The sequence below is a fragment of the Penicillium antarcticum genome (genome assembly GCF_028974205.1).
Source record: "Penicillium antarcticum strain IBT 31339 chromosome Unknown utg000008l_segment0_segment0, whole genome shotgun sequence".
Taxonomy (NCBI): Eukaryota; Fungi; Ascomycota; class Eurotiomycetes; order Eurotiales; family Aspergillaceae; genus Penicillium; species Penicillium antarcticum.
Genome location: NW_026695306.1, coordinates 907,746 through 924,359, shown reverse-complemented (window position 1 = coordinate 924,359; position 16,614 = coordinate 907,746). Strand labels below are relative to the sequence as shown.

Genomic DNA, 16,614 nt, shown 5'->3' with positions numbered 1-16,614 from the left:
ATAATACATTCCGCTGGAAGCTTTAGCAGAACAATGTTAGAAACGAAGGTTCACCAGCCATGGGGAGAGATGTACTGATGCAGATAATATGTATGATGCCACTCGTACACGGAGACTTCGAATCAAGTCCAGCACCCTCGCAGCATGGGGGGAAACGGGGTGAGATGCGATAAGCACGCGTCGCGCGTCAAGTGCTGACACCTTGTCTACAAGGCAATAAGTATGCCTAAAATATCAGGCGTAAAGGCGGACAGGAAAATCGCCCAAAGCAGACTAGTGCAATGACTGAACAGCTTCCGGCCTTTTACGGCTTCAACATCAACGCCGAACCACCCCTCCACTCCCCTGCAAGAGGCACAACATCAATTGAGATTGTCCTTGCCACTCGAATTGACAAGGCGACTACTCTAGCCCGTGTGTCACCGACCAATTTAATCATACGCCCGTGTTTCTGCGATCGCCCCTCGACTCTCACCCCCATCCTCAACATGCCTGCTCGGCCAATCACCCACATGCTGCGCGCGCGCTGCCTTCTGCGCCAGCCCCAGACCGCTCAGGCTTTCTCAACCCGTTCCGTTGTCCGTGGCGGTGCCGACCACGGCGATCACTATGACCCTCCCACCGGCTATCTGTTCGGCCTGAAGCCCGGCCAGAAATACGAGAAGGAAGGCTGGGAGAATATCTGGTACTACGGATTCATTGGAAGCTTCTTGGTTGCTGGTGTCGCATATGTCTTTAAGCCCGATACTTCGTAAGTACAACCTCACCGCTACCTCGCGCGTCGCCGCAGGTGGATCTATCTCACAGTTGGAATACTGACAATTGCGATAGCATACAAACTTGGGCTCTTGAGGAGGCCCGCCGGAGGCTGGAGGCCGAGGGTATCCTGGAGGACCCCGACAAGGTCAAGAAATAAACGCTGAATCTGTACGCTGTACATATAGAGATCTGAAAAGGACACTTTCGGTTTATGCCTGTACTACCTGCGAAGGCAGATATGATGTTCCGGTCTCATTTTAGACAGGTTTTTTGCATGCTTATTCATTTTCATTTGTTCCCTACTTGATACTTTCTCCAAACTGTTTCGTTATGTTGGTATAGGTGCTTTGATAACAAATCTGCTATAATTCGCATTCGGTAAATGATAAGAACGATTAAATTCGAGCGCCATGAAGGCTGCTGATTATAAGGGTTGATCTGAGGGGCATCCCCCAGTAGCAATTGTCTGGTTGCTTATGTGAAGCTATCAAAGTTCTGGGTAGAGGTCGTTCCTTCGAAGCAAGGGCATTTCTCGCCGAATCTTCGCCACAAGATTGAGATCAACATCGGCTATCGCAATCTGTGGTTCTTCGTGCTCACCTCCGAGCTTCACTAAAACTTCACCCCACGGATTGACGATGATCGAATGACCATAGCTTTTTCTTTTTTCGTTGTGAGGACCTGCCTGGGCCGCTGCTATCACGAATGATTGCGTCTCAATGGCTCTTGCTCGTAGCAGGGGTTCCCAGTGAGCTTTTCCTGTCGGCACTGTAAATGCTGATGGGTATGTAATGATTTCGGCATTCTGTCGCCTCAAAGCCAGACTGATCTCCGGAAACCGTAACTGCAAACCCCAAACGGGCATCATTAGAAAATTGAATCGCGGGGAGACACATGGAAGACAGGACTAACATCAAAACATATGCTTAGGCCAACACGCCCGATAGGTGTCTCAAATGGTTTGGGGATCTGGTGCCCCGGCTGGACGTTCCTTCAAGCAGTTAGCGCACTGTCTATCGATCGTTCGACCTCTGGAAAGAACTTACGCGCTTTCTTTAAGGGTAGGTCCATCTTTGATATCAACATCAAAAAGGTGAATCTTCTGGTATTTTTGGGTGATGGCTCCCTTGTTATCAATCCAGATCAATGAATTCTTGAGTCTGGTCTCAGAAGCTATTTCATGAATCCCGACATTAATGTGCAAGTTGCGTTTCTCAGCATCTTTCCGTAAAGCTGAAACAAAGTCGGCGCACTCTTGAGACTTAGCGAGATCATAGGATTGCTCTGGTGAAGATGCGATATAGTCCGACGCCTCGGGGAGAAACAAGACCTAGTAGTTGAGTCAAAATGAAGAAACGTGGCAGTATCCTAAATTGGAATCTACCTTAGCACCTGCTGCTGCTGCCTTTTGAACTAGGACTTGACATTGAGCCAGATTCGACGCTATGTTAGCAGTTGAGCAGAGCTGCCCCACGGCCTATCTCACGATCAACTTGGTCAGTAAGCTAGCCTCACTCTCGACTGATGACAAACATACTGCGAGAACCATGCCTACTAGACCGAAGGATTCCGATATGCGTATATTTTCACGAGATGTAGTTTTATTGTAACAAGCAGACGGTGTTGACAATAGTCCATCGAGTCACGCCTTATCGTATGGGTGCCACGTGATTCAGCATACTATAAAGATCTCTCTACAGCAATTTTATGAAGTACTTTTATTAGCAAACTTGCCAGATGTGCCTTGTTGGTCATAATCTCAATTTAAACTCCCCGTGTTCAAAATCATCTTAACACCTTTGCAAGCGTTGTAGGAACGTCAACGATGATATGCGCTGACTCAGCTATCGCGATCCCCGATAACCTTCCGCAAAGACTCTCACCTCAATATTTCAGAGGTTTTGACTGAGCCACTGTCTCGAAAGGCAGATTTCTATCGCCATGAAGAGCTTACGGAGAGATACGTCTACCAACCCGCAAGCTGCGAACGTTACCAGCAAGGTCTACGTGCGATCCACAAGAAGTGGAAAAGTGCAAAAGATTGTTCGCGAGCTTTACTTGAGAGAAGACATTCCTTGCTCTTCGAAGCTCTGCTCGCAATGCCCCAAGATTGCCCCTGCCGATGCCAATGGAAACAGTAAGGCTCGGGTTGTCTGCTTGTGGTGAATCGATCGACTAATGCGAAACAGTTGCGCCGTTCATCCTGTCCGATCGCCCCGCCGGCACGAAGGCATTCTCCAAAGGCCACTACCTTCTTCCCGATACAAATGCGCTTCTTAATGGAATGGACCTCTTTGAGCACACTGGTGCTTTCTACGATGTGATCATTCTTCAGACCGTCCTCGAAGAGTTGAGAAACAGATCACTACCACTCTACAACCGTCTTCTAGCTTTAATCAAGTCAGACGAGAAGCGCTATTACCTCTTCTTCAATGAGTTCCGCCGTGAGACTCATGTTCGTAGAGGCCTGGAGGAATCTATCAATGACAGGAACGATCGCGCTGTGCGCACGGTAGCCAGCTGGTATGGAACCCATTTACAACAGTCGGCAAAGAAGGCGAAGAAGGAGAAGACGATGCCAACTATTGTGGTCATCACCGATGATAAGGAGAATCTTCGGAAGGCGAAGGAAGAGAATGTTACAGCCTTGTCACTATCCGACTACGTCACCGGTTTGGAAGGTTCAGAGTTCTTGTTGGACATGATCAGCGACTCAAAGGATGCGCGGGATGCAAAGGAGGCAGCTCGTGGAGACCTTTTCTATCCCGAGTACTTTTCCATGTCCAAACTCACGACTGGCCTCCGCGCAGGGACATTGCACCAAGGTATCTACAACGTTTCACCCTATAACTATCTGGAAGGCTCCGTCAAGACGTCCGCTTTTGATAAGCCGCTTCTCATTTTGGGCCGCGACAACAGCAACCGCGCAATCTCGGGAGACTCTGTTGTGGTTGAAATCTTGCCACAAGACCAGTGGAAGATGCCCTCGACCAAGATCATGGACGAGGAAGCTGTGACCCGGAACGACAACCCTGATAGTGAAGAAAATGAGGCTGTGGTTACGGAAAAGGAACGCAAAGCTCTCCAGGAAGAGGTGAAGAAGGCCCACGGCAAGAATGCAGAAGGCAAGCCTCAACCCACCGCCAAGGTTGTTGGTGTTATCAAGCGCAGCTGGCGCCAATACGTTGGCCACGTCGACTCTGGTTCTACCGGCTCCCAAGCTGCATCAGGTCGACGACAACAAAATGTCTTCTTGTTGCCAATGGACAAGCGGATTCCGAAGATCAGGGTACGAACCAGACAAGCTGCCGATCTGCTCGGTCAGCGTATTCTCGTCACCATCGATGCTTGGGATCGGGACTCCCGATACCCTACTGGTCACTTCATTCGATCCCTGGGTGAGCTTGAGACTAAGGGTGCTGAAACCGAGGCTCTGCTGCTGGAATATGACGTGCAGTATAAGCCGTTCCCCAAGTCCGTTCTGGACTGTCTCCCGTCTGAAGGACACGATTGGAAGGTTCCTGCGTCGAAGGAGGACAAGGGTTGGAATGGCCGGAGAGATCTTCGTGACCTGCTGATTTGCAGTATCGATCCTCCCGGCTGTCAGGATATTGACGACGCACTCCACGCGCGTCAACTGCCAAATGGAAACTTTGAAGTTGGTGTCCACATTGCAGATGTGTCGCACTTCGTTAAGCCCAACAACCCAATGGATCTTGAGGCCAGTGTTCGCGGTACTACCGTTTACCTCGTGGACAAGCGTATTGACATGCTGCCGCATCTTCTTGGCACAGACCTGTGCTCCCTCAAACCCTACGTTGAACGCTATGCCTTCTCAGTCCTGTGGGAGATGACTCCCGAGGCCGAAATTGTGTCTTCCGACTTCACCAAGTCTGTCATTCGCTCCCGGGAAGCATTTAGTTACGAGCAAGCCCAATTGCGTATCGACGATAAGTCACAGAAGGACGAGCTTACCGACAGCATGCGCAATCTCTTGAAGTTCTCCAAGGTTCTTCGCCAGAAGCGTATGGATGCTGGCGCTCTGAACCTTGCCTCTCCTGAAGTTCGCATCGAGACCGAAGGTGATGAAGTGGGTGATCCTTTGACAGATGTCAAGACCAAGGCCATGCTCGAGACCAACAGCTTGGTTGAAGAGTTCATGCTTCTCGCCAACATCACTGTCGGCTCCAAGGTCTATGAGGCCTTCTCACAGACTGCCTTACTGCGCCGACACGCTACGCCCCCGCCGCAGAACTTCGAGGACCTCACTAACCAACTTTCCAAAAAGCGAAACATGGAACTTGATGTCTCCAGCTCAAGAGCTTTGGCTGACTCCCTGGATCGCTGTGTCGACCCCAAGAACCCCTTCTTTAATACTCTTGTTCGTATCTTGGCGACTCGTTGCATGACCTCTGCCGAGTACTTCTGCGCAGGTGCGCATGCCGAATCCGAGTTCCGTCATTACGGTCTTGCCTCCCCCATCTACACTCATTTCACTTCTCCCATTCGTCGTTATGCCGATCTACTCGTCCATAGACAACTGGCTTCCGCCATTGGTTATGAAGGCGAGGATGGACACGCTGTCATCGAGGGTGTCAGCACTCGCAGCAAGCTGGAGGACATTTGCCGTAACATCAACGTTCGCCACCGCAATGCCCAGTTTGCCGGCCGTGCCAGTATCGAGTACTACGTTGGTCAAGCTCTCAAGGCCCGTGGCGAGAAGGTCGCTGCAGCAGGTAAAGATTCCGGCATCGAGGAAGACGGCTACGTTATGCGTGTCTTCGAGAACGGTGTCGTTATTTTCGTTCCCCGCTTCGGTATTGAAGGCGTCGTTCGTCTGGAGGACTTTGTTCTGCCCGGCGAATCTGGATCTCGTTCCGTTGCCGAAAGACGAGAGCTCGCACCCCATCGCACCACTGACTTTGATAGCGAGGAGTACACTCTTCGCGTGGGCGAGAAGGGCCACCCTGAGAAGGAACGTGGTGTCACTGTCGAGCTCTTCCAGCGCGTTCGTGTCAATGTCAGCTCCGTCAAGGAAGAAGGTCGTGGTGCCGGAAAGAGAAGGGTCCGGATCATGGTTATCGAGGCATAGGCCAAAGGCCAAATTCCAACTAGTTATGTAGATTGAATCTTCAACAAAATGGTGTTTTACTCAAATGAATGATGGATTATTGTTTACACTGGATATCTTCTCTTCTCATCAAATATGTTCATGGTTGCGTTTTTGATTTGGAAGGTGGGTTTCCGCTTTTGATATTCTGTTTCTCCACTTCGATCATAGCCATGGATGACTTCAGACACGCTTGAATGCAACCATCCTCCTGACCAAATTGACCGAAGCCCATAAGTTGATATCTTCCACTGCTGTTGCCGAACCCAAGGAGACACTTGCAGGGCGATCTTGCTTCTCACTCCCACTATTTTCAGTCAATGAAGTCTCACGTGTCTGGGTATCACATTTTGCTGCACGCTCCAACTCGCCAACCTTCCAACCACGGACAACCCACAAGCACAAGGAGGCGCCAACATACATAAAACCGGTGAATATCTGAACCCGCAGATAGGAAGTGCCGCCTCCAGTGACATCGCTGCGAAGTTCGAGGGCAATAGCCTCGGAGACGGTACACGGAGGAACAAGCATGAGCCAGGTAATGCTCAATCCAGAGGGAAGATCTCTGATGCCGATGATCTCTGCAAGAACAGGGGAAACGGTGGCCCAGTAGGTGCCAGAAACGGTGCCAACAAGTACAGCGAAGAAACAAACGACGCCCATGCTATCAGCAAAGATCCAAATGACGAGACAGAACAAACCGCAGATGAAAGTCAAGAAAGTCGCAATATTGATCCGACCAAGTCGATCACTGAACATGCCAACACACGGACGACCAAGACCCTGCCCAAGATTGAGCAAGGCAGAGACAATACTGCCCTGGTGCGAGGACAAACCAACAGAGAGAGCAAAGTTGGCAACACTGAAGATCAGAGCCACATATCCTAGCATACTGAAAACACCCCATCCCAAAAAGAGCAGGAATTCAGGACGGCGCAGAAGAGGTAAATGGAAAGCTGTGAATCGACTGCCAACAGCCTTGTTCCGATCTCGGAGAAGATTGCAGCAAACCAGATTCACGACACAAGAGATGATGCCGAGAATCCGGAAAGCCCAGGCCAGTCCGTAGCGTGGGATGATAGCACCAACTGAGAGCGAATATATCAAACCACCGAGTCCAGACCCGGCTGCCGTGATTCCCATCGCTACACTGCGACGCTTCTCAAACCATTGCGGGGCGATGCCGACGCTGCCAACGAAGAGGAAGCCCATGCCCCAGCCGAAACAAACACCCTGGCTGAGGAAGATGTGCCATTTTTGAGTTGCGAATGAGGAGCCGATCAATGAGAGTGTTTCGAAGAATACGCCTAGGTTTAGCACGAATCGTGTACCCCACATATGAATGAAACGTGTGGCTAGCGGTGCCACTAGAAGAGCGCATGAGATACTCAGCCCGCCAGTAAAGGCGTATGATAGGGCTGATGTGTTTGGGAATACGTTATGTGAGAGATAATAGCTGAGGAAGACACCGTAACTCTGTATATAATGTTAGTGACTGGAGAGGGAAAAATAAGTTGCTTGATGTACGCTGTTGATACCCCAGGTATGCGCATTAATCCAGAAAACACAGGCGACACAGACCCAGCCATATCCACCATCTGGGGGCACGTCGCGCTTGTATTTCTCATCTTCGTCGGCCTCGGCTGGCTGCTCTGACTGCGGGTTCAGCCTCTGCTCTTGCTTGGCACTCTCTCGATCCAGATCGTCTTGGTGTGATCGGATTATATCGATTGGGGCATTATCTGCCATGCTGGCAAAGACCAAATCCGGCTTGTGGATCTTCTTTAATATGATCGAGTCTTTCTCAACATGAGCCCGAAACCAGATGTCCGCTTTTGTCAAGACATGGAGGTTGTTGAGAGATGGAGATATGTTAAATTTGAACAGCGAAGAAAAAAAGAAAGGATTCAGTGATAAGGATAATTAGCGGCATCGGACTATATGCCGAATTTAAGAGCGTTACCCTTTTCGGATCGAGGAAAGATGTCCGGGGGCTTCGTGCTTTGTCGACTGCAGGACTCGGCGATATTGGACCAATAAGCACAGCCTAGACCGTTGAGATATGGCAACGGTGACTACTTTGCTTCCGAAGTGCAGCTTGCAGGGATCCTTTGAAGTGTTAAGTTAGCTGTGGGGTAGACTTGTGCCGAGGAGCCGATGCGGAGAGCCGAGAGGGTCTCAGGATTGGAGCCGTGGGTGTTGAGTGGGGGATGGGTTCGTGATTGTATATACATGGAGCTTATTACTCGAGGATCTGTGAGGCTTTACTTTAGATCTTCTCGATCTATATATTTATAGTTATACAGTCTTACAAGGGCTTGAATTTACCACGTGGTCAAACCCTAAGCCCTATTCCAAAGTGGCCCAGGATGACTCATCGCGTTGCCTCGCGACCGTGTTTGTTTGGGGAGTGGGGAGCGATGAACAACTCATATGACGCCAACTCAGACCGTCTATCATAGATCGACTAGGCTGTTCTCATCTTAGTCCCGTTTAACCTCGATCCTGTAGCTTATTTTGTATTTCATTACCCTACACATCCTTGCAATCACTTAGACCATGCACAAACATACTACTCAACGGAAGGTCTCCCCTCCCGGTCCATCCTTCATGTCCAATGATCAAGTTGGTGAGTGGCCATCCGTTCGCGTCGCCGATCAGAGCTGATACGCGTCTCAACAGCAACATATTTGAAAGACCTGCGGGCAAACCGTCCAGCGCGTCCGACTGGATCGCGCCCATATCCAGGCAAATCAGCGGCATCAACTACAGATATACCAGGCAACCTTCCTGCGAGAGCCTCCTCGGCCCTCTCAATGCGTTCCCCAGATGAAGATGACATCAAGGACCAACCGCGTTCCGAAAGTGCAATGTCCCATCGCCGAGCAGCCTCTCATGTCCCCGGCAGCGGTGCAATGGGCCGTCCGTTAGCCCAGGAGCCCCGCACGCACTCGATTCGAAAGAACGTGTTCCCAGCACAGATCCACACCCATACAGTCCCAGCATCTCCGGCACCTTCATATCGTGAAAACGGCCAGCGGCGACACGAGAAGGAAGAGGCACGGTCACTACGACATGCTTTGCAGGAAATGGATGTACACGACGAGATTCATGTCCATCAAGCCGCGCAGGACGAGGCAACCGAGCTGGTTTGGATGCACCAGAACCCTGGTGTAGCCTTCAAGAACCCCTACGCGCCATACCAGAACCCCGATGCCAACAGGCGTAGCCAGAGTCCCGTCCGGAACGGTTCTCGAGGTCACGACTCAACCCATAGATTTAGCCAGTCGACAGGCTCGAGTGGTTCTTCAGACGGTCAATGCAGTCCCGAGTCACTCCGAAAACGATCATCCTTGGCCGGTCCCACGAAGAAGAATCTTAAGGTTAACTTTAAACTGCCTGACGAGGAGCCCCCGGTCCCAGAGGCTGCGCCGAGAGGACGGACTGTCAGCGGTGATTCTTCCAGGGGAATTTTTAGAAATCCCAGCGACCAAATATATGAAGAGCCTTCCAGTACTCAAAAGCAGGAAGAGAAATCCGATTTCTCTAAGTCTGACTCATCGGCTCTGAAAAACAAGCCTCGCAACGCCCTTGGGCGCAACCCCAAACCTCTTCCCTGGTTGCAGAACAGAGGTACTAACAGTACCCCTATGTTGGATAAAATTTCGCGCTTTGAAAAGCGTGAAATCCACAAGAACCCTCCCAGCCAGTCTCGCAATGCTGGCTATACACGAAATGAAGCCACTCCGCCCCCTGAAGAGACTGAACCCGTTCCGACCAAAGATGGAAGAGAGATTCGGGGTGATGATATCCGTGCAGCAACTAGCAAGAGACGAGGAGACCGGAGTGAGAAGTTGCCTATGCCTTCAGCTGTCAGTGACCGAGTTGGGCGTCCAATCGTCAGCTTTGACCAAACCTGGAAGCCAACCGACCAGCCAAGACCGGAGCGTCCACCAGTTATCGAAGTGCCGGCACCAGCAATTGAGGTCTCGGCACCTTCTATTGAAGTTTCTGAAGCTCCTCCTATTCCCGTCATTAACGTCCCGGATATCAAAGTACCAACTATCTCTGAGATAGAAGCACCCAGCCAACACCAGAGCAAGCCCTCACGGCCAATGCCCCAGCCAACCAGAACCAGCCCGACCAAGCAGGGATTCCCCGGACAACCAGGAAATGAAATGCAAAACCGATGGCATTCGCCGTATACACGATCAGGAGTCCCAACTGCAAGCTGTGAGCTGTGCTCTCACCCAATTTCAGGCAAGATCGTGACCGCCGGTGGATGCCGATTCCACCCAGAGTGCTTTACTTGCTTCCACTGCCACACTGCCCTCGAATGCGTGGCCTTTTACCAAGAACCTGAGTCCAGCAGAGATGAGAGACTAGCAACAGAAGTCAACGACCATGAGGCCCGCGTCCCACGGTTCTACTGCCACCTCGATTTCCACGAAATGTTCAGCCCACGCTGCAAGAGCTGCAAGACACCTATCGAGGGAGAAGTTGTTGTGGCATGCGGTGCTGAATGGCATGTTGGCCACTTCTTCTGCGCCGAGTGCGGTGATGTATGTTTTCAATCCCTTTTCTGTCGTATCCTTGGAATATGTGTAGCTAACACACCACCTCACAGCCCTTCAACTCCACAACCCCCTTTGTGGAAAAGGACGGCTTCGCTTGGTGTCTCCAGTGTCACTCACGCCGCACTGCACCCCGCTGCCTGGGCTGCAAGCAGCATGTCATGGACGAAGTTGTCATCACCGCAATTGGTGGACAATGGCACGAGCGCTGTTTCAGCTGCCATGAGTGTGGCGACGGCTTTGGACCCGAGGGCCGCTTCTTCGTTCGTGAAGGCGAACCAAAGCGCACAACTAAGGGCCGTATCATCGGTGGCCCTGTGCAACTTGCTATCTGCGAGAGATGTGAGGCTATTCGTTTGAAGGCGCCTAGAATGCGTTAGGATCTCTGCGCCATCTGTCGACTGTTGGCTACGACCACGATGTTTTTAACGAGACTATTGTTTTATGATAGGTTCACGCTTGATTTCGGTGTTTTCTTGTTGCATCACTACATTTCTCGGCGTGTATTCTTCATTTCACTTTTCTTTTGGAGTTTTTTTTTCTATTTCTAGCATGCAAGCGAAAGACTGTTAGCACGAAGTTGGAGTATGATTGGTATTGATATAAATGTTTGCAATGCATTTTGAAAGTTGATTCAATAAACGCCCCAAACACCTCTTTTCTGATTATCATTGAAATAACATCAATGATTCTAAATACAAGCAGCGTCTTTCGCATGTACTTCTCACCTTCACTCCCAAGGATTAAGAGGAAGACCACTCAGGATCAGCCAACCGCCTGAAAACAGCAACAAACTTCTTGCCATTATTCCTCGTAACCTTCTTCGACTCCTCAGTCTCAAACTGCATAACCCGCACACAAGGATCAGCCGCAAGATCCTCATCTGAGACCCGCTCCCAGATATCCTTAATGCCAGGCGCATGCACCGCCTCACCCTCTGTCTTCTCCGCGTCCTCAGGCTGGCGCTGGAAATGCCTCAGAACCCAATGATGGTACTCCTCCACATCGGTAATGGTGTATAGCAAGCCACCAGGGCGGAGTGCATACGCATACTCGGCATTGAGGGACTCGGAAATAATGCGCGCTTTGTGCTTGCGCGCTTTGAAGTGCGGGTCTGGGAAGCAGACGAAGATTTTGGAGAGTTGGTGGCGGCCGAAGAAGTTTGGCAGGAATTTCATCGTGTTTGCGCGGATTGCGGTGATGTTTTCGAAGTTTCCGGGGAAGATCTTTGTTGTGCCGATATCGTCGTCTGTTGCTGGGACTGGGGCTTTATCGTCGCTTGTGTCCATTTCTGTGGGTTGTTCTGTAGATTCTGGTGCTTCTGTGCTGGTTGGCTTTGCGGCTTTGTTCTTTAAGTTTTGTTGTTGGGTGCGGAGGGCGTGAATGCGAGATGTTAGGTACTCGAGGACTTGGGTCCGAATTTCCATGCCTTTGTTTTGGTTAGCCTTGGTCTTGTGCACTTCTTTAGGATAGAAGCTATATAATTGGGAGAGGCAGTTCATTTGTTCGCCCTGTAGTACTCACCAACCATCAGAGTATCCGGCAGCAAAGGCGCCAGCCCAACAAGCAATCCACCGAAGCCACAGCCAATATCCACAACCTCGACATTCTTAGTCAATTGGCGAGCACCGGCCAAATTTGTCTTGAGGGTATCCGGGTCCACGTATGCAGGGTAGTGAGAAGACCAATCCATATGCGCGGGGCTGATAGGGCTATAAGGTGAAATTGTGTTAGCTCTCAGCTCACGTCATGATCGCATGCCGGGGTATATTGTCGCAAATAAAGCTCCGATTCTGCAAAGCTTCGCTTCAAGTTCAGATTTGAATGCGAAAGGGAAGACATACTAGTTCAAATTGTGGTCTGAGAAGGGATTCGCATGCGCGCGCTGACGGAAGAATTTCTTCTGCGGCATCTTGACGACAGAGCCATCTTCGGTTTCTTGCTGGGCCTGGATACCGCGACGGTATTCCTCGCGCTTTTGGCGCTTTGTTGGGACTTGTTCGGCCATTGTTCGTGTCGAGTGTGGAAGAGTCGAAGAAGTGAAGTTGAAGAAGCAAAATTGAAGAAAATCATTCCCCGCTCCGATTGGCTCCACCTCTCCAACCTCTCGACTCTATTCCGCTTGACAGTGTACTCTCTGCCATATTCTGCGACTTGTGTCTTTCTTCATTCTTTACTTGCCTGCACTCTGTCTACGCCTCTACATACTCTCTCAACATGACCCTCCCCTTCCCCTTCCCCCGCGAACACAACTGGCCCCCCTTCTTCACCCCGCAACCAAACACAACAACCCGACAAGACCAGCTGAGGAAATGGTCCGATCTAATCCAATCCTGGTGTCGACACCATCGCCAATATCGTCTCTCGCTCATAGAAGCAGTTGAATCACCACTCTTCTTTAACGCAACTCTGCGCAAGCGTCTCGATATCCGGGAAGCACGTGCTGTCGTAGACTGGATGACCAAGAGCGAGGAAGAGGGCGGTGGTGGCAGGCGCGCGGAGTGGATTCCTGATGCGGGCGGTGGTTTGTCCTCAGGTGTTATGGGGGGTGCGCAGGGCCAGGGACCGCGGGCTGTTGCTTGGATTTGGTGGAAGAGGCCTGAGGAGTGGGCTGATCTGTTGGTTGAGTGGGTTGAGGGGACTGGGCAGCGAGGGTCTGTTTTGACGGTTTATGAGTTGATTCAGGGGGAGGGCACAGCGTCGCAGGGTATGTTGCTGTTATTGTTTGCGGTTGTTTGGATGTTTGCTAATTTGGTCTCGCAGAGTTCCACGGCATGGATACAGATGTCATGCTGCGCTCGCTGAATGTCCTTGTCAAGCGGGGCAAGGCTCAGATCTTTGGTGGTGAGGGGCAGGAGGGTGTCAAGTTCTTCTAAAGGGCCCAAAATGAGTATGCTGGGATTTCTCTATGAGATGAATCATGGCTATTCGTGAAAAAAACAAAGCCCATTCCAAGGGCTGGCTCAAAAGGCTTATCAAACTGCGCCGTCGACACTCCATACTTATACACAGAGCCAATACTCTAGGCCAATGCCCTAGATGGATAGCAGATGTGGGATTGATACCCAAGACACCAACCTACTCATCCGTGTTATCAATCATATCCTCGGTCAACTCGTATTCATCGGCGGAGCGTGTCTCCTGTGACATGGCCATATCAAGCAGCCAGTCAACTCGGACGATCCGTGGGGACTTTTGAATATCGCCTGCCACCTGACGGAATCGAGGCCAGACCCGACCGTGTTTAGCTCCGGCACTGCTGAGGAGGAAGACCTCGTGGCGAGCGGGCTCGTCATCTGCTTCACTTTCATCATCGCTATCCTCCCGCCGAGAAGGATTCGCTAGGGGCAGACGGCCACGGAAGAGCATGCATTCACCTCCATTCGCTTCAACAATGGATTTGAACGCATCGAAGCCACCACGGATGTCCTCCACACAGTAAATGCGATACCCTTGCAGCATTTTGTTCTTGTTCTTCTTGGCGTTTGCTGTGACGGAAGAAAGGGAGAAATTGTACTTCTTTTCGGCCTCTGTGTCCACCAAGGGAAAATCGGAGGGGTCAAGTAGCTCGTCCTTCTTTAGGCAACTCGTAATAAAGTCCGTGCTCACAATTATCGGTGCATATGCGAGTGCATTGACGAATTTCGTGGTTCGTAAAATCGACGGCGCTGCAAGATGTGTGCATCGTCGAGCATCCTGTACGACCATAATACCGAGTTCTCGGAGGGTTCGCTGTCCAGGTGTTAGTTTCTATGCCAATCTATATGTGCAAAAGCCAACAAACCTTGTCTGCATCCTCTTTCTTCTCATTACCCTTCCCAATCCACTTCTGGTAGCCAGTAATTAAGAGGTGCATGGAAATTGGTGGCCGTGACTTCTTCTGCCGTTTTGGCTCTACCGCTTGGTCAACATCACTCTCGTCTTCAGCTTCAACCGATGTTCGCTTCTTGCTTTCCTTTTCCTTCTCCTGACCCCGGTGCTCATCTGACTTGCGTCTTCCCCCGTAGATCACACCACCCACGCGCTTCTTCTCTTTTTCATACAACGCAATATCTGGAGCTATCTCATGCAGTCGGGCTGTTGCTGCGTCCTTCGACTTGCGACTGCTAGTCGAAGATGGTGTCTCGTTTTCCTTGCCCTCGGACATAATGCGAGACCGTGCAGGAGTCTGGATGGACCGACTTGACTTGCCAGCAGTCTGCGGGGTGCCATGCGAGGCCTCAGAAGCATCATCGATAATTTTCCTTTTTTTCTCGGGGGGAGCTTGTACAGAAAGCATGTTCTGATCCTTGCTGTGCATTGCGCGCCGTGGGCTTGGGGCAGTGTCCTCAGATTGAAAGAAGATTCGCTCAAGAACGTTGCGGTCAAGTCGAGTCTGACCTGCAACTTCTCCAAGATTGGTTCGCAGAGGGAAGTGGCTGTAGCGCGGGTCTGAGGCGGGTTGCAGCTTCCATTTGGCATAGCTGTCTTCCAGCCACAAATGATTGACGACTTCGAGGCCCCATTCCTTGGCGGCATTGCACTTCTCACTTGTGCCATGGGCGGTAATTAAATGGGTATTTTCCTGCTTCAAAGTTTTTGTACATTCCGCACCTGCGGCTGCAATCAAGTTTTCCAAGTAAATCCTTGCTTCACCAACATAATTGGACAGACTGATCTTCAGTCCTTGGAATCCAGGAATACCCGTACGAGAGACGGGGTAGTGCAAGAGTCGCCTGAGAGGCGATGTATATGTGTTAAATGTCATGAGCCTGTAAAGCCAGGCGAGATTTCCAACATCTAAATTGAGCCGCGATGCCGTGCGGTACGCAAAGCCTTCTCGGTACCGACAGATCAACATGTCCGCAGTATCAATATTTGATGTGACTTGGGCACCGCCCTGCTTCAGAACGGCTTCAATCGACTCTTGCAAATGCGAACCAATTCCTAGATCCGGAGATAGCACGATGGTTTTGCCCTCAAAAACACTCCGCTGCCCGTTGTTATACGCCAAGGCGGATGGCGTTGGCAGTTTCGTTGGATTAGTCGTCGATGCGCCAACTAAGTCTTTATTGTCTTGCGGTGGAATCGGGGTATCAGCTCCTACGTGCAGGATCTCCGGGTCTGGAAGGGTATAGGGACGCTCATCGATGCGCCGACCAAGTTTTAGGCAGTCATCGAACCTATTGGGTTTGAATTAGCGGGTTTCCTGGTGACCCAGTAGCAACATACTCACCAATGCGGTAGAACGATCTTCACATTCAATTTCTTGGCCAGGGCCATGCGCGCCTTATCCGAGTCGGCCGTGAGATCCACCAGGTGAGTAACCATATGAGAAATTCGCGGACTGTATAGTCCGCCCTTAGCGACCACACCACCGATAATCGCATCCTTATCCCCTTCCGGTATGTCACCGCAGGTAACCACAACGTCGTTCATAAAGAGACGAGGATCGGGACTGTATTGACGAGGGTTGGCTAGCTTCTTCTTTGCCAGTGAGTTGCTTACCCACTGCGGCTTTACCACGGGGATCAGCGCATCACAGGTAGTATCATAGGCTTCAAAATCGATTGTGTTGGAGATCAGATGGCTGAACCTAGCCACATTAGGGACCTCGGCCCCGGGTTGGACAATCAAAGGCTCGCCGCCGTGCTCTTCAAGGGATGTAGCAAGCTAGCAATTAGACTTGTTAGCTGAATGCGTCATGCGCGAGTGGTGTGCCAACACATACCTGCTCCGCGGCCTCTCGGGAGAGATCTTTCGAGCATACAATGCAGAGGCAACACTGGTCGAAGAGCCGAGGCTCTTGGTTTTCAAGAGTCATGGCCAGAGTGGGCGCGTTGTTATGGAGTAAGTGATAGGGTGTGGATAGGCAGTTGTGTTCAGAAGGTCGAAACGATCGGTGATTGGGGACGCGCCGCACACGCGTGGGAAAACGCCCGGTCACGTGAGCAACCGCGGGGTGCTGGTAGAGTGGCAGAGGGTGAATAAGTGCTAACCGAGTTTATTGAGATATGTTATTGTATGTTATTGTAATCTTCTATGATTTGTGGCACTCAAGCTATATCATTGTAGCTCTGTTCGCTGTATACAACTGAACATACTGTGTACTGTGGGGACTAGCTCCATCAATAACCTCATCGTGACCTGTATACTGGTGACTGGTACTATGTTCGAAATTCTAGAACTCAA

At 50.9% G+C, this 16,614-nt stretch overlaps 8 protein-coding genes across 8 annotated transcripts; 4 read left to right on the top strand and 4 right to left on the bottom strand.

The window, feature by feature from the left end:
* Window positions 1-281: 281 nt before the first annotated feature.
* On the top strand, window positions 282-916 carry N7508_007879 (uncharacterized protein; the record flags this gene model as incomplete). Its single annotated transcript, XM_058465943.1, has 2 exons — window positions 282-751; window positions 832-916. The coding sequence occupies 2 exons, from the start codon at window positions 282-284 to the stop codon at window positions 914-916; spliced, it is 555 nt and encodes a 184-aa protein (XP_058317271.1).
* Window positions 917-1,246: 330 nt separating this feature from the next.
* On the bottom strand, window positions 1,247-2,308 carry N7508_007878 (carbon-nitrogen hydrolase family protein; the record flags this gene model as incomplete). Its single annotated transcript, XM_058465942.1, has 5 exons — window positions 1,247-1,603; window positions 1,672-1,750; window positions 1,806-2,089; window positions 2,144-2,236; window positions 2,297-2,308. 5 exons carry the CDS (start codon window positions 2,306-2,308, stop codon window positions 1,247-1,249), a joined length of 825 nt encoding a protein of 274 aa, XP_058317270.1.
* Window positions 2,309-2,700: 392 nt separating this feature from the next.
* Window positions 2,701-5,851, top strand: N7508_007877 (exosome catalytic subunit DIS3; the record flags this gene model as incomplete). The annotated part of the gene is made up of 2 exons (XM_058465941.1): window positions 2,701-2,896; window positions 2,949-5,851. 2 exons carry the CDS (start codon window positions 2,701-2,703, stop codon window positions 5,849-5,851), a joined length of 3,099 nt encoding a protein of 1,032 aa, XP_058317269.1.
* Window positions 5,852-6,052: 201 nt separating this feature from the next.
* N7508_007876 (MCT family MFS transporter) lies at window positions 6,053-7,618 on the bottom strand (the record flags this gene model as incomplete). The annotated part of the gene is made up of 2 exons (XM_058465940.1): window positions 6,053-7,345; window positions 7,397-7,618. The coding sequence occupies 2 exons, from the start codon at window positions 7,616-7,618 to the stop codon at window positions 6,053-6,055; spliced, it is 1,515 nt and encodes a 504-aa protein (XP_058317268.1).
* Window positions 7,619-8,428: 810 nt separating this feature from the next.
* On the top strand, window positions 8,429-10,823 carry N7508_007875 (LIM domain protein; the record flags this gene model as incomplete). Its single annotated transcript, XM_058465939.1, has 3 exons — window positions 8,429-8,498; window positions 8,552-10,431; window positions 10,497-10,823. The coding sequence occupies 3 exons, from the start codon at window positions 8,429-8,431 to the stop codon at window positions 10,821-10,823; spliced, it is 2,277 nt and encodes a 758-aa protein (XP_058317267.1).
* A 363-nt stretch (window positions 10,824-11,186) lies between these two features.
* Window positions 11,187-12,451, bottom strand: trm8 (tRNA (guanine46-N7)-methyltransferase; the record flags this gene model as incomplete). The annotated part of the gene is made up of 3 exons (XM_058465938.1): window positions 11,187-11,905; window positions 11,968-12,155; window positions 12,288-12,451. The coding sequence occupies 3 exons, from the start codon at window positions 12,449-12,451 to the stop codon at window positions 11,187-11,189; spliced, it is 1,071 nt and encodes a 356-aa protein (XP_058317266.1).
* Window positions 12,452-12,660: 209 nt separating this feature from the next.
* N7508_007873 (ESCRT-II subunit protein VPS25) lies at window positions 12,661-13,319 on the top strand (the record flags this gene model as incomplete). Its single annotated transcript, XM_058465937.1, has 2 exons — window positions 12,661-13,150; window positions 13,207-13,319. 2 exons carry the CDS (start codon window positions 12,661-12,663, stop codon window positions 13,317-13,319), a joined length of 603 nt encoding a protein of 200 aa, XP_058317265.1.
* Window positions 13,320-13,521: 202 nt separating this feature from the next.
* On the bottom strand, window positions 13,522-16,246 carry N7508_007872 (uncharacterized protein; the record flags this gene model as incomplete). Its single annotated transcript, XM_058465936.1, has 4 exons — window positions 13,522-14,175; window positions 14,228-15,605; window positions 15,659-16,095; window positions 16,154-16,246. The coding sequence occupies 4 exons, from the start codon at window positions 16,244-16,246 to the stop codon at window positions 13,522-13,524; spliced, it is 2,562 nt and encodes an 853-aa protein (XP_058317264.1).
* Window positions 16,247-16,614: the final 368 nt, after the last annotated feature.